This window comes from Salvia splendens, chromosome 16 (genome assembly GCF_004379255.2).
Source record: "Salvia splendens isolate huo1 chromosome 16, SspV2, whole genome shotgun sequence".
NCBI lineage: Eukaryota > Viridiplantae > Streptophyta > Magnoliopsida > Lamiales > Lamiaceae > Salvia > Salvia splendens.
The window spans coordinates 20,427,337-20,444,209 of NC_056047.1; the positions used below are offsets into that span (position 1 = coordinate 20,427,337).

Consider the following 16,873-nt stretch of genomic DNA (forward strand, 5'->3'; position numbering starts at 1 on the left):
GTGGTGATTCCAAGTCCTCATGATCCGCACTCTCAAGAAGAGACGTCGACATTTCATGCGTATTGCTACTATTGTGATAAAGTCTACAAATTCTCGAGTGGTGGGGGATATGGCACCTCCGTCGCCATTTGGTGACAAAGCATCCAGTAGAATGCGGCACTACCTCTACCCAAACCCAACTAAACTTCCAACCCGGTGGCTCGGGTTCGTCAGGTACGCCTCTTTTTAAATATTATCAATTTTTTTTTCTGATGTTATGACTAGATGGGCGGCAATGAAGCATTTTCCTTTTAACGTTTATGATGACAAAAAATTTGAGGTTACTATGCAAAATGGTTTAAACGTAGCTATCAAAAGAATATGTAGAATGACCGTTCAAGGATCTACCGTTAGGCAATGTTTAGAGAAAAATATTGAATTATCACGTTATTTAGTTAACTTGGGCCACAAAGTGAACATTTGCTCATATGTGTGGACTGATTGTTTTAACCGTCATTCATACATGGGCATTACGGTTCACTTTGTGAACAATAGTTGGACTTTAAATAAGAGTTTAATAGGTTTTAAGAATTTGAAACTCCACACACTGCACCCGAAATTGTTTATTTGATTATACAAGTTTTAAATGAGTTTCAATTATGCAACAAGATATTTTCTATTGTTTTGATAATGCAACTGCTAACACCGCAAGTATTAGCGATTTGATTGCGGCTTGACGGGCTTGTGCTCCGGTAATTGGAGGTAAGTATTTTCATCAAAGATGCATATGTCATATTTTAAATTTATGTGTACAAGAAGCGCTTGAATTATGGCAAAAGCATGTTAATCCTATTAGAACTGCAGTTAGATTAATCCATCAAAAGCCGGCTATTGGCAAAGCATGGAAGAAATATTGCCATCAAAAGAATGTTAGATATACGAATTTTACTATGTATGTGTCTCATAGATGGAATTCGACATATGATTGTCTGAATTCTACTTTGACGCATAAAGATTCTTTAAGTGATTTTTATAGAACCTATCCCGTTCATGATTTATATCTTTCACATAGTTGTTGGGAACATAGCGTGGCTTTATTTAAATTGTTCAAATATTTCAAAAATGCAACTGTTGAATTATCGGGTGTTTATTACTGCACTGTTGTTCGTGTTTTAGAGCATTGCATGTATATATCACTTGGTTTTAAAACTGCAATGAAAAATGCTTCATCTTCACCTAAATTAATGTGTGTTTTATATTATATGATTGAAAAATGGCTTAAGTATTTCAGTGAGATTCCAACCGTGTTTTTTATTGCAAAGGTATTGGATCCAAAATGGAAATTAGTCGGTACCTAGGATTTTAGACTTTTATTATATCAATTTGCATTTTATTGATCTTGGTCCCCTTCAAGAAATCCAATCCGATACCAGTGACGAATTTGGAGTAGACCTCTCAGAAACATTTCAAATAACCCTCCCGGACCGGTCCATTATCCAACAAACCCTCGAGTTTAACTTGCGCGCTCTCTACACCGAATATGAAACCAAATATAACACTACCCACCAAGTCATAAGACCCCCCTTCCTCCACAACATAACTATGGCTTCGCATTTCAAGCCGATTATGATGACCCCCGACGCGCAATCCCAATTAGCCTACCTATACAGCTACAGCACCGGCGGAAGATCCTCAGGTATGGTGAGTGAATTAGATTTATATTTCGATTCACTGTTTTCCTTTGGTGATGAAGGTCCTACTCCTCCCGGCCAAATCGACGTCCTCGATTGGTGGGGAACCCACGAGAAAGATTTTCCCATCCTTGCGTCAATGGCCAAGGAGATTTTTTCTGTTCCGGCTTCCACTGTCGCCGTTGAGTTCGCTTTTAGTGTTGGCTCGCGTGTGTTGGATGAATCAAGAAGTAAGCTCTCGACGAAAAATATGGAAGCCGTGATGTTACTTGATGAATGGGCCAAAGCTGACGTCCGAGAACAAGAAAATAATTGGGATGATCGTCAGGAGGGATCACAAGATGAATTCACCGGGGATGAATCGTAGGCCAACCAACAACCGCCGCCGGCCAAGCCAAATAGGTAAGTAAGGTAAGAGAACTACGTGGGCTTTGATTCCCTAATGCAAATGAGCATTGGGGATACGTAGGTACCTCAACTTAAATTTTAAATTTAAGTTGAGCTCAAGTCCTTTTTCCTTTATTTTTTTTTCCATTTGTTCCTACTTTAAAAATATGTAAATACAATTACATAATTGTATTTGTATATACTCTAGTCGATGAAGTAGATTTCTCTATACGGCTAAATCAAAAAAACTTTTGACAATTCTACTATAATTGTTGATTGTTAGACTAAACTCAACATTTAAAGTTGAATTGCTAAAGGTGTCCTTAATTTAGTTATGTAGAAATATCTCCTTCTCCGATTAAGAGTATATATACTTATAAGTTTTTTTTATAAGAACTTCTACGTCTTTTTTTATCATTTGTAATTAGCTTCGTTGTTGACTAGTACTCTCGTTTGTATTTAAATTTTTGTTTAATACTTCAAGACCTCAAGGTTTTTTCGATTTGTAATTGTTGTAAACGTGTAATCTCAATAAAATTGTAACTTTCATCGTATTTTTTTAAATTTTATTTACGCACATTTCATACATAAACAAATAAAAATAATGCAAAAAAAAATTGGACGAACCGCCGAACCGGCCCGGAACCGGCGGTTCAGGCCTAAAACCGGCAGTTTTGAACCGCTACGTAAACCGCCGGTTTTTTTAACCGGAGCCGGAACCCTTGGCGGGCCGGTTCTGGTTCATGCATATGATAAACCGTGAACCGCCGGTTCATGAACCGGAACCGGCGGTTCCGAACCGTTGTGCATGCCTTCCTGCCCTTTTAGGAGAGAAATATGCAGCTGATGTGTAATTATTATTTTTATTTTTCTTAATGTAATTATAAATGTCTTTATACATAGATTATTTCACGGGAATTGTGCAGCTGATGTGTAAATATTTTTTTATTTTTCTTTATGTAATTATTTGTCTTTATGCATAGATTATTTTTGTGTTTTGTGTTCGACAGCCTCTATTTGTTAGGTTTGTATAGGCTTTAGCTAAATAAAACTATTCTATTACAATAATTGGGCAAAGCACTCGCTGATTAATAAATCAATTTCCAATGCCCTTTTATCCCTGAAAAATTCATGATATATAAGAGCATCTTTAACTTTAACGCGCGGGGCCGGGCAGCAATGAGTGAGTCCCGGCCCGTGCGAGGCGTTGGAGGGGAGAAAGTTCCGGCTCAGGCCGGTCCCGGGGCCGCAGTTGCGGCCTGGGGACGCTCCCAGGGTCCGGCCTGGCCGGCGTTAAGTGTGCCCGGGCCGCAACAAACGCGTCCCGGCCCAGCGTTAGATGCTCTCCGGGCCGAGCCGCAAGTCCCCAAAAATTTAATTTTTTTTTTGAATTTTTGTCTATAAATACTGAACATTTGGCCACCATTCTTCCCCACTTTACCCATTTCAATCCTCTTGTATTCCCATATTTTCGGCTTCTATGGAGTGGTTTAATAGCAATGAACGAGTTAGTCAACGCCAACAATTGGTACGTGCCGCCATCACCCCCATCGCATACGACGCCTAGTCCGAGGGTGGCTAGCAACATCGACATAACATCGTCAGTTAGCACTGATGAGTACGAGATTAGTGATATGGAGCCCGCTGAAGGGAGGGGCAAGGGCAAGATTGCGGATGATGAGGGGCCGAAGAAGTATAGTCCGCACGAGACATTGTGGCTAGCCAAGAACTTCGTCGACGTCTCCGAGGATCCTATCATCGGCAACCAGCAGAGCGGCAAGGTGTTCTGGCAGCGGATTGTGGAGAAGTACAACGCTGGTTGTCCTAGAGGGTCGTTCGAGCGTAGCTACGTGAAGCTGCGCAAGCATTGGAGTCGGGTCCAGAAAGAGATGAACAAGTGGAATGGCAAGTGGACCAACGTAATCCGGATGTGGCCGAGCGGGCACATCGAGATGGACCTCTTGGAGAAGGCCAAGGCGAAGTTCTTCGCTGACGGGAAGAAGCACTTCAAGCACTTTGCCGTTTGGAAGATTGTCGAGAAGAGCCCGAAGTACACTGGTGGGACCGAACCGACAACAAGTGGGGCGTCGAAGAGAACCAAAGTTTCCACCGCCGGAAACTACTCTTCGAACGAAGGAGGTCCGACGATCGACCTCAACGTGACGGACGACGACGTCTTCTTCTCATCCCCTAGCACTCAAAGTCATCCAATGGGAACAAAGATGTTAAAGAGGAAAGCGAATGGGAAGACAACTGCGAGCTACTTCGCTATGCCGCCACCGCCGCCCAATCAGTCTCTGGATAAGATCTCCGATTCTATGTCAGAGATGATTATTACCTGGCGGATGAGCCAGCTGACGGAGTTGACATCGAGGGATACCTCGACAATGTCGGAGTTCGATCTCGAGTTGCACCATGAGATGATCGCCTACCTTCGCGCACAAATGAAGAAGTAGTAGTTTTATCATTTTTTAAAAAAAATGTATGACTTGTATTTTTATTTTCTAGGATTTTTAATTTGCTTTGTTTAGGATTTGTAATTTTAATTTCTACTGAACAATGTATTTTCCTAGTTTGAATTGTTCAACGTATTGTATGTACGAGTAAAATATATTGAAGTTGTGAATAATGCAATTTATTAGTTGTGGCCCGGGTTGAGGCTTGTAGGGTTAGAGCAGTTGTGGCCTGAGACTCAAATTTAGGGGAATGATGACGTGGAGGGGACTTGGGATATGAATCCGGGCCAAGGTTAAGAATGCTCTTAACATTCATGTTTAAAAGCCTTGATGACAATAAACCCAAATTATTTATGATTAAATCTGGTGATAATTGTAAAAGGGTAATCGTATAATTGAATTATGATTGAACTAAAAGGGTGCAACCTTCCAAATAAATATTATGATGTTTTCTCTTCTTGAATCATATTAAACATCCTATGTTTTATTGCATGGTATTTGTATTAGTAATTTGGTAGTTTAATTTTTGAGATAATGATTTATTAGGTTGTGTTATGTGTAATTTTAAGCAATAGTCACTTGCTATTGTTGGCTAATGTAACTCTTTTCTTGCCCAATTTCCACACTCTATTTTTGTGGCACACTTGAAAATGTTTGTTTTACCCTTTTACTAAAGGAAAAAATTATCATTATCTCATTTTATACAAATAGTATGTAAAATTGTGGCAGAAACCAATCTAACCTCCTCGAATGGAAATAGTTAGTGGGCTTTCCTTAAAGCCCATAAGTAAATAGTTAGTGGGCTTTTCTTGAAGTCTGATTTTGGATCAAAACTAACAATAGTTCCTTGTAGATTGTCCATATGTAGGTTGAGAATATTAATAGCTTACTTGTACAAGGTTTTGACTAAAAGATCTTCTGTAACCATGAGTTTGTCGATTAGTCTATGAAGTAGAAGAATGTCGAATTTGACAACCACTTTCTTGGCATTGAAAATTGTCAAATCTGCATTGATGAGTGACCAAAATTATCAAATTTGAATCCATCAAGCATATATTGTTTGAAATCAAACTCTGGCAAAAATTTATAGTCATTAATTAGCAGCTCAAGGGTCCTATTTCTTTCCTTTTCACTTTCTTCTTCCGTTCTTATAAGGTTAAGCACAGTAAACTTCAATCAGAGTAGCAACCCTTAATGATAAGTTACCTCATAAATTAATTCATATGATCATGTTTACGACAACATAAAACATATATGTGCTCGCTAAAGAGCTTTTATTGTGTAGTGAAAAATAAATATTTGATAAACAAATTTCCTCTCAAAATTGCAAAATATAAACATAAACCATGTTTTTATATATATACACAAAAATAGTGTACTCGGTGCGAGTATATATAAACAACAGAAGATATCATTAGTGCATGTGTTAAAAAAAGAATCCCATTAAACTTTTAGAAGTTGCAGGGTTGAATTTTAATTTTTTAAGTCCAAATAATTAATGAATAAATGGTGGATCCAAAAATTTTAGATTGGGGTGCGGTATATAATTACACTAATTTAAATATTTAATATTTAATCAATTTTTTTTATCATCTCAATTATTTATTTTCAAGTGAGCCATAAAAATTTGATAATTGTTGTTTTATTACTTGAAATTTTTTAACTATTAAAAATAGATATTATTAATTGAAATTTTAGTAGTCCAGAAGAGTTTTTAAAATTATTAAATAAAACAAAATATATAATTTTTTCTACTATAAATGATCAAATATGAGTATAATTAAAAATCATAAATAACAAAGATTATAGGCAATATTACATTCATACGTAACAAGAGTGAAACCAATGAAAGGATAAATAATAAATGATTATTCCTTATACAAATGATAGAAATAAAAATATTACTGAATTATTATAGCGAATTGTACATAACAGATATATAAGCAGAAATAATTGCTAAAATCGGGACTAATGCTATGATTTTGGGGGTTCAAAGCATTATTTGGTGTATTTCTAGTTTCATTTGATGATCAATACTTGAAGCATAATTCTTGGATGATTCATATGGATCGAATTCTTGCCATTCTTTCTCTCTGTGTCACAGTATAGATTAGATTCATGATGAGAAACACATAGTAGTATTCAAAACTAATCCATGATGCATATATATATATATATATAGGGATATATATATATATATATATATATATCTTTATCTCTCTTTCTCACAAAACACACACTACATCTCTCATACAATTCTACATCTAAAATTAATCCATGATCCATATTCTCACTATATATCTCTCTATATATATATATATGTATCTGTTGAGTGAAAATTGAAAAGTCTCACCCTTCAATCTACCATGTCATGATACCCCATGTCCCAAACCGAACCCGCCGGTTCCAAATCCCCGTAAACCGCGGGCCCTAACCCGAGCCGCTCGATCTCATCAATGGTCCACAAACTCCCAGAAGCCTCACCGCCGCCGCCACTCTCTCCGTCAACCTCATAAACACTGTTCTTCTCCATCAACGGCATCTCCAGCCAATCACACAGATTCAACTCCTGCAAAATACTATTCCTCTCATCCTCATTACTATCCCCAAATCCCGCCTCCGCCGCCGACCTCCCAGCCCGGCGCCCGGACCCAAACTCACACGGCCGCTTCTCATTCGCATTCATCGACCCCTCACTCTCCTCCTCATCAGAAATACAGAGCGATTTCTGGGTTAATTTAACCAGGGCCTCCTCCTGGTTCACGACCTTCGCCCACGTGGCGGTGTCTTTAGCAGTCATCTTATGCTGCAAGGACTTGGACTGGTTGACGAGCCTCCTCATCCGTTCCAAATCCGGGGCCATGTGCTTGATAATTGCAGCGAGAACACTGACCTTCCAGGCCTTCTTGAGGTCGTGGGGCTTGCGGTAGGGGGGCGGCCCGTGCTCGTGCGCAGCCTCACCCTGGTCCCCCCACCAGAGCTCGTCCCCGCGCGGCCACCACGGCGGTGCAAGGCCGCGCTCCAGCGGGAAGCGGCGCTGGGGCGGCACGCAGTGCTGCATCAGCGCAGACAGCAACGACCCCAGCGTCGTGTCCTGGAGCTCCTGCAGCATGTGCATGAAGGAGTCCGGGCTGGCGGCTGCGGCCGCGGCCACCTGGGGGAGGAAGTCCGCGATCGCGTTGGGGGCGTTGCGGTCGAAGCGGACCTCCTCCTTCCACCAGCCACGGAGGCTGTCAGAAGACCCCGTGACTGGCTTCCCCTTTTCGGGGACGATGCCGTAGACGAAGCCCTGGCCCTTGCAGACGTCCATGATCTTGGCCATGTATTTAAGCACGGCATCTTGGGCGCGGCACATTTTCTTGCGGCGGGAGAGCTCGAGCTTCTCCGCCTTGCCTGGCTCGTCGGCGGTGGCCTTCATCTTCTGCATCCGCATGCGGTCCTTCCACATGCGGCGGTTGAGGTCCGCGTAGCTGATGACCTCGTCGTCGCTCGGGGCGTCCTGCTCCGAGGCCGTGCTGCTCGGCGGAGGCTCTGTCTCCGCCGCACAGTCGTGGATCTCGACCATCTCCGCCACCGTTGTGACAATGTTAATTTGGAAGTTGTAATTATAGTGAAGAGAGAGTGAGAGATTGTGGTTTACGAGATTTGAAGGGGGATGTTGGATTTATATATTACGTGGTGATGTGAGGATTTTGAGGAAATTGATGCAAGATTTTGTGTTTTGGTTTGAATTTCGGCTTATCTTAGCAAATAGGAAAATTCTATGAAGAGGAAGGAGGCTGCATGCTTGACACGTGGCAAGTTTGGATTCCAGGTCAGCAGTCCATTGTCTATTAGATGATCTAAAAGTTAGTTTTAATACTAGTATGAAAAATTTCATAAACAAAAATACACGACAGATGATTGTTGTTATAAATGTGCATAAACTTTCTATTTAATTTAGAGTAAAGGGCAAAAAGGTCCTAAACGATTACGATTTTGGTCATAAATATTATCTTTTGAATTATTCCATTCTGAACAATTGGAAACGGGCCACATTTAGTCCTTTTTGGATGGCACAGTTAAAAATGACGGTCAACACCAGTTTAGGCAAAATAATTATTTTCAAAAAATATTAAAATTCTTATCTAAACCATTAAAATGGCGCTGAAGGAGGAAATAGCTGAAATTGATATCCAAGAATATGTATGCAAACTGTCGCCTAAGAAGGAATTAGCGGAAATTGAATCGGAGAAGAAATCGAGCTCGCCGTCGGAGCTATCATTGCTATTGCCGTTGAAGCAATTGCAGCGGTTGCAGGAACATTTCACAGCGGCGGAGGGCGCTCGTTGTTATCCTCCATGTCTAAACCATTTTATCCAAACAGACCGAGCTCGGACGAAATACGGAGGACGCTGGTGTACGAACGTTCAAACAACCGTTTAAGCTGAGAATTAAACATCGGTGGCTTCACAACGTCACTCGGGATCCAATCAATTGGCTGAATTCTCATCGGAAAAGTTGATTTTCCGCCGCATTGGGATCGCTCCTCACTTGGGCGCGGTGCCTCTTATTCCTCGAGGAAGAGACTCGTAGGCGGAGTTGCAGAAGGAGGCGGCCATGATGACGACGGTGCCAGAGGCGATGAGGGGGCCGTGACGGTGTCGCCGCCGACTTGGCCCTGGGACCGCAGCGCGTTGGCCCTGTCACGGGTGATGATGATGGGGGGCTTCGGCATGTTCTTCGACCCCGCCGACCGCCCCTGTGGCCGCCGCGACACCTCGCCGCCGTTGTAGCTCTCGTCACGGCCGCGCTGCGCTTTAGGCTTAGGGAGATGTTGTTCTTGTTCTCGTTGTTGTTGTTGTCTTCTGGGTTGGAGTGGTGGTGGTGCTAGAACGATTGGTGGTGGTGGAGCTGGAGATCTGGGGCGTGGAACGACGGCAGAAGATTTACGAAATGCTTTCATCTCAGATGATAAGCAAGGAGATGCGTCTGCCTATTTAATTTCACTTTAATTGATTAGATTAGAATATTTAATATTATTTTAAAATAATTATTTTGACTAAACTAGTGTTGACCGTCATTTTTAACGATGCCGTCCAAAAAGGACTGAATGTGGCCCATTTCCAATTGTTCAGGACAAAATAATTCAAAAGATAATGTTTATGATAAAAATCGTAAATTCGTCATATGTTTAGGACCATTTTTGGCCTTTACTCTTTAATTTAATAGTGTGTAGTTATATTTAAATTGTTTCCATAATTTATGTATCTGATTGGAATTAAGGATATATATATTTTTATTTGTAAAATATTTAATGAAATGACATATCAAATAGGATTGTCATTATGGTAATCCTTGACTAGGGAATTTTATCTCGGACTAGAGAGAGTATAGAGGGTTGATATGTTGGAAAAGTAAGAATTATGACATGTGAAATTCTTAAACTAGTGTATTTAGAGATATTCTATAGTGAAGAAATGTCGGGTTTATTACCCTTTATATGTTAAATCCAATCAAATCAGTTTAATATTAAATAATTTAATTATTAATTATAGTACTATTATTTTGTTACCAAAAAGAGATATTGGTGGTATCAAATTTAAATGTCAGCCGCATTTCTTTATTATTTAAAACATAATTTGAAAAGCAAGCAACCTACATATTTAACATGCAGAACATTAGTTCAAAAAATGTTGCGTTGTTCTGATCAACAACACATGCAGATTAAAGCATTGTTAATAAGCTGATTAATTGTGAATATTAAAAAAATATATTTAAAGGTCACATAAGCTGATTAATTGTGAATATTAAAAAAATATATTTGGTGTATGGCCCTAAAGGTCACAAACTTAATGTAAAGGACTAAAAGGTTTATTTAGTCAAATGTAAGGGACCAAAAATGAACTTTAGTCTATTTATTGTTTGGGCTTTGCAAAAGAGTTAAAGAAACTAAAAGGCAATTCGTATTATACTTCTTCTTGGGAGAATTGGTAATGGAAGAGTCTATCTCCATTTCGTCCTGTTATATCAGCATTTTATCTATAAGACCTATCTCCAATCAATGGAATGGCCTATTTCAAAGTCTATCCCACTTCCCATCACATTTCCACGTTAGCATTATTTTTATATTTCATTTTCAATTGTTGATATCAAATAGAGTGAGAATTTAGGGCGAAAGTAAATAATGGGATATGGAGGTAATAGAAGGTTAAAAATAATTCTTTAAAAAAAATAAAATAATTTACCGCAATGGGGGCCGAGCATGACCCAGCCATTGCCGATTGATCGGCCATTTAGGGTGAAGGTTGGAGGGATGATGATTGGCCCCTCTTCCATGGTGGGGGTTAGGCATGCACAACGGTTCGGAACCGCCGCTTCCGGTTCATGAACTGGCGGTTCATGGTTCATCACATGCATGAACCGGAATCGGCCCGCCAAGGGTCCCGGTGGTTCCGGCTCCGGTTAAAAAAAACCGCCAGTTTTCGGCCTGAACCGCCGGTTCCGGGCCGGTTCGGCGGTTCGGCCATTTTTTTTTGCATTATTTTTATTTGTTTATGTATGAAATGTGTGTATATAAAATTCAAAAAAATACGATGAAAATTGCAATTCTATTGAAATTACACGTTTACAACAATTACAAATCGAAAAAATCTTGAGGTCTTGAAGTCTTAAACAAAAATTTAAATACAAACGAGACTACTAGTCAACAACGAAGCGAATTACAAATGACAAAAAAGACGTAGAAGTTCTTATAAAAAAACTTATAAGTATATATACTCTTAATCGGCGAAGAAGATCTTTCTACATAACTAAATTAAAGACACCTTTAGCAATTCAACTTTAAATGTTGAGTTTAGTCTAACAATCAACAATTATAGAAGAATTGTCAAAAGGTTTTTGATTTAGCCGTATAGAGAAATCTACTTCATCGACTAGAGTATATACGAATACAATTATGTAATTGTATTTGCATATTTTTAAAGTAGGAACAAATGGAAAAAAAAAAGAAATAAAGGAAAAAGGACTTAAGCTCAACTTAAATTTAAAATTTAAGTTGAGGTGCCTACGTATCCCCAATGTTCATTTGCATTAGGGAATCAAAGCCCACGTAGTTCTCTTACCTTACTTACCTATTTGGCTTGGCCGACAGCGGTTGACGGTTGGCCTACGATTCATCCCAGGTGAATTCATCTTGTGATCCCTCCTAACGATCATCCCAATCATTTTCTTGTTCTCGGACGTCAGCTTTGGCCCAATTATCAAGTAACATCACGGCTTCTATATTTTTCGTCGAGAGCTTACTTCTTGATTCATCCAACACACGCGAGCCAACACTAAAAGCTGATTCGACAGCGACAGTGGAAGCTGGAACAGAAAAAATCTCCTTGGCCATTGACGCAAGGATGGGAAAAAATCTTTCTCGTGGGTTCCCCACCGATCGAGGACGTCGATTTGGGCGGGAGGAGTAGGACCTTCATCACCAAAGGAAAACAATGAATCGAAATATAAATCTAATTCACTCACCATACCTAAGGACCTTCCGCCGGTGCTGTAGCTGTATAGGTCGGCTAATTAAGATTGCGTGTCGGGGTCATCATAATCGGCTTGAAATGCGAAGCCATAGTTATGTTGTGGAGGAGGGGGGGTCTTATGACTTGGAGGGTAGTGTTATATTTGGTTTCATATTCGGTGTAGAGAGCGCGCAAGTTAAACTCGAGGGTTTGTTGGATAATGGACCGGTCCGGGAGGGTTATTTGAAATGTTTCTGAGAGGTCTACTCCAAATTCGTCACTGGTATCAGATTGGATTTCTTGAAGGTGGCAAAGATCAATAGAACTCCATTTTGGATCCAATACCTTTGCAATAAAAAACACGGTTGGAATCTCACTGAAATACTTAAGTCATTTTTCAATCATATAATATAAAACACACATTAATTCAGGTAAAGAGGAAGCATTTTTCATTGCAGTTTTAAAACCAAGTGATATATACATGCAATGCTCTAAAACACGAACAGCAGTGCAATATTAAACACCCGATAATTCAACAGTTGCATTTTTGAAATATTTGGACAATTTAAATAAAGCCACGCTATGTTCCCAACAACTATGTGAAAGATATAAATCATGAACGGGATAGGTTCTATAAAAATCACATAAAGAATCTTTATGCGTCAAAGTAGAATTCAGACAATCATATGTCGAATTCCATCTATGAGACACATCCATAGTAAAATCGTATATCTAACATTCTTTTGATGTCAATATTTCTTCCATGCTTTGCCAATAGCCGGCTTTTGATGGATTAATCTAATTGCAGTTCTGATAGGACTAACATGCTTTTGCCATAATTCAAGCGCTTCTTGTACACATAAATTTAAAATATGACATATGCATCTTTACTTACCTCCAATTATCGGAGCACAAGCCGCAATCAAATCGCTAATACTTGCGGTGTTAGCAGTTGCATTATCAAAACCAATAGAAAATATCTTATTGCATAATTGAAACTCATTCAAAACTTGTATAATCAAAGAAGCAATTTCGGGTGCAGTGTGTGGAGTTTCAAATTCTCTAAAACATATTAAATGCTTGTTTAAAGTCCAACTATTGTCCACAAAGTGAACCGTAATGCCCATGTATGAATGGCCGTTAAAACAATCAGTCCACACATCTGAGCAAATGTTCACTTTGTGGCCCAAGTTAACTAAATAACGTGATAATTCAACCTTTTTCTCTAAACATTGCCTAACGGTAGATCGTTGAACGGTCATTCTACATATTCTTTTGATAGCTACGTTTAAACCACTTTGCATAGTAACCTCAAATTTTTTGTCATCATAAATGTTAAAAGGAAAATGCTTCATTGCCGCCCATCTAGTCATAACATCAGAATTTTTTTTATCATATTTAAAAAGAGGCGTACCTGACGAACCCGAGCCACCGGGTTCGAAGTTTAGTTGGGTTTGGGTAGAGGTAGTGCCGCATTCTACCGGATGCTTTGTCACCAAATGGCGACGGAGGGTGCCATATCCCCCACCACTCAAGAATTTGTAGACTTTATCACAATAGTTGCAATACGCATGAAACGCCGATGTCTCTGCTTGAGAGTGCGGATCATGAGGACTTGGAATCACCACTGGGACCTTCTTGTAGTGTTTGACAAAAATATCAGATTTCAAAGCTTTTGTCGTGTTAGTGGGTGGAGGGAGGGCATCTCCTCATTTCTGTCGGTGCTAGACGGAATACGAGAATGAGATCTATCATCGTAGTTGTCCGAGCCCAACGATATAGACACGTCGTACTCGTCATTTTGTTGGGAACCACCGCCCCCACCCCCACCCCCACCTTGATGCATTTCAGCGAGTAGCATGACCATCCTATGATCTTCTTCTATTTATAAATATAATATAAGTTGAAGTTTAATTAGGAACACAAAAAAAATTAAAAAACTCAATCTTATCAAATTATGAAGTGTAAAAATAATTTTTCATTACTTACTTGCATGCGTTCAGCCGCCACTCAGGAAACCTCTTCCGTAACTTCTCAGCGACTAGGTCGCCTTGATTTTGAGGGACGACTAGTGCTTTGATCTTGGGCAATTCCTTTGTCCCGATCACCACGTCCCGGTCCACCACGAGAAGAAGACATAGTGATAAATGAAAGTAGTATGGATTGAATATGGAGTATGGAATAAGTGGTAAATTACGAGCACAACAACAAATATAGTAGCAAGTAGTAACTAGTAACTAGTAAACAACTTGAGCAATTAGAGAGAATGAGGAGAGAATAGAGAAATAGAGATTGAGAATGAAATCCTTGTTAACACAAGAATGGGGTGAGTAAAAATGAGTGGGAAGTGGGGTATTTATAGGAGTAAAATTGGAAGAAATAAAAAAAAATTTGAAATTTCAAATTCGGCCGAAACCGGCGGTTTATCGCCTGAACCGGCGGTTCAGTCCACGGTTTTCTGACTGAAACCGCCGGTTTTCAGGCCTACGACCTGCACCCTACGACCTGCCACATGAAAAGTCATCGGAACCGCCGGTTTGAACCGCAACCCTAGCCTGCAACCCTACGCCCCTAGCCGGAATCCGACGTTGGAACCATTGAACCGCCGGTTCACGGTTCAATAATCCCTCGACCCTGAACCGGCCCGCCTGAACCGTGAACAAACCGGTTCCGGTTCATGAACCGGTGGTTAACCGCCGGGCCGGTTCGGTTTGTGCATGTCTAAGGGCTGCACAATCTTTTCAACCAATTGACACTTTTTATTAGTATAGATTAAGATAAAATTTAGGATAAATAATGTAATAATTTTTTTGTTAATTATTTAGATAAAAATTGGGATAAAGAACTAAAATTAGTAATCTAACCCTATTAGATTAAAATTTATTCTAGTATCTACTATTTTGAGAGATGCATCGTCTAATTATTTTGAGAGAAAGTATGAAATGAAAAAAATCTCAAATCCTCTGAATTCCCATCGCCGCATGCTAAGGCTATCACGGGGAAGATGAATCATAGTTGTAAATCAAATACAATGCAAGAAAATTAAGGATTGAGACCTGGAGGAACCAACGAAAGGTATCAACAGTTTAGCAAACAACAATTTCAAGGAAGGAAGTGATCACAAATTGCCTAATTTCTAGAATTGAAAATGTTTGCTTGCCCTAATTTCTGGAACTAGAGATGATTGATCAAATTTCTCATCAAATTCAGATGAAAAAATCGTTGGAGAAAAATCCTATTTTCTAGAATTGGAGATTGATTGATTAAATTTCACATCAATTTCAATTGGAAGGGTGGGGCAATTTTAGTCATTTCGTATCATATCTGGTTGATGGATAGCTATCTCACTCTTTTGGGTTGTTAAATAATTCACCCTTTGAACTAATTCACTTCAAGCCTATGCGGGGCGAGATGGACCTCATCTTATCTACCAAACAATCAAATAAGACCATATAATTCATATATCTTGGCTTTATCTGCACTATCAGACAAGCACTATTAGAAATGAAACATTTTTTTCCACATGTTTTGTGAAAATAATAAGAAACAAGTAAACTAAAAGATAGAATAATGTAAAGAAAACCAATATAATGTTATGAAATACTCTTTTTGTACAATTAGAAATGAAATATTTTTTTTTCTGCATGTGTTTTGTGAAAATAATGGTAATAAATAGTTAACGTGGTAAACAAGTAAAGTGAGACTCACTTTAGTTGTTTACCACGTTAACTAGTACTCCCTCCGTCCCAAAAAAATAAGAACATTTGGGACGGCACGAGAATTAATGCATAATTGGTAAAGTAAGAGAGATGAAGAGAAAAATAGCTAAAATAGTGTTAATGGATAGTGATACCAATATTATTGTTAGTGTTTAATGATGAATCTAGTGGTATAAGTTGTAAATAAATTGATTTATATGAATAATAAGTTTGAAGGAACTTTTCATAAATGAAATGAGATAATTTTGTGGGACGGTGATAGGAGTAAAGGCTGACGAACAAGAATATAAACTAGAAAGAAGCTCAAAGATTTAAAGAACAGAAACTGACACCATTAGAATTAATCGAACAAAAGAAACACAAGAAAATAATCCTCACAAGGAGGCCAATCCTCACGCAGGAGGCCACCGTAAAACCGCCCAGAATATTGATCTCTCCAAAGATATGGTTTTATCGTTGTGGAGACTTATATTTATAGGCTTACAAGTAAGAAAATATAGCAACAAATCCAATCCTAATTTAAATAATAATAAATCCTAACAAACTTAATTTAAATAATAATAATAAATCCTAACTAAACTTACATAAGTATGCATATCCTGCGATATGCATATCTGTATCAATTGCCTCACTCTCGAAATAACCTTGCCCTCAAGGTTGAGCTCAAAATTGAAACCAATTACTTTGTTCGGTGGAGGCTCCCATTCATGCTACTGGACAGGAGGTGCAAAGCTGAACCAAGGAATGTACTCATATACAAGAAGAAACAGATACATGAGTGTGCCCTGCTCTGCAGCAGCCGCAGGAACTGTATGTCGCCGCAAAGGGAAGAAGGGAGGCTGAAACTGTGGAATATCAACGCTCGATTGTGCCAGAAATAATTTCTGTTGCAGCAGGGGCAGTAGCATAGGGGCGGACAACAACTTAGGAATTGTCGCAAACTGTGGTTGTGGTTGTGGTGGAGGGCTGGAGTGCAGCAGAGAAGTTGGTTCAACAACAGAAGGTGGAACCACACGTAACAGAACGTCCTGATGATGAGGTTGTGGTGGTGGTGGTGCAGGCGGTAGTGCGGCAAATGGCAACTCATCAAGTGGATTTGTTGACGCCATAGCTGCCAAGGGAAATGAGCTGGAAACAACAGCTGACTT

General features: G+C 39.4%; 2 protein-coding genes across 2 annotated transcripts; one reads left to right on the forward strand and one right to left on the reverse strand.

Moving 5' to 3' along the window:
• The first annotated feature begins 3,556 nt into the window (after positions 1-3,556).
• Positions 3,557-5,463, forward strand: LOC121770325 (glutathione S-transferase T3-like). The gene is made up of 2 exons (XM_042167075.1): positions 3,557-4,377; positions 5,382-5,463. Exons 1-2 carry the CDS (start codon positions 3,557-3,559, stop codon positions 5,461-5,463), a joined length of 903 nt encoding a protein of 300 aa, XP_042023009.1.
• A 1,406-nt stretch (positions 5,464-6,869) lies between these two features.
• LOC121770327 (putative ETHYLENE INSENSITIVE 3-like 4 protein) lies at positions 6,870-8,078 on the reverse strand. The gene has a single exon (XM_042167076.1). It carries the CDS (start codon positions 8,076-8,078, stop codon positions 6,870-6,872), a length of 1,209 nt encoding a protein of 402 aa, XP_042023010.1.
• Between the last annotated feature and the right edge of the window lie 8,795 nt (positions 8,079-16,873).

What these genes read in the sequence shown, in the direction of transcription:
- LOC121770325 (XM_042167075.1), top strand. Translation starts at nt 3,557, where the DNA reads ATGAACGAGTTAGTCAACGCCAACAATTGGTACGTGCCGCCATCACCC. An exon ending in GATAAGATCTCCGATTCTAT is followed by an intron (nt 4,378 to 5,381) that starts GTCAGAGATGAT and finishes GTCCATATGTAG; the next exon opens with GTTGAGAATATTAATAGCTT.
- LOC121770327 (XM_042167076.1), bottom strand. Translation starts at nt 8,078, where the DNA reads ATGGTCGAGATCCACGACTGTGCGGCGGAGACAGAGCCTCCGCCGAGC.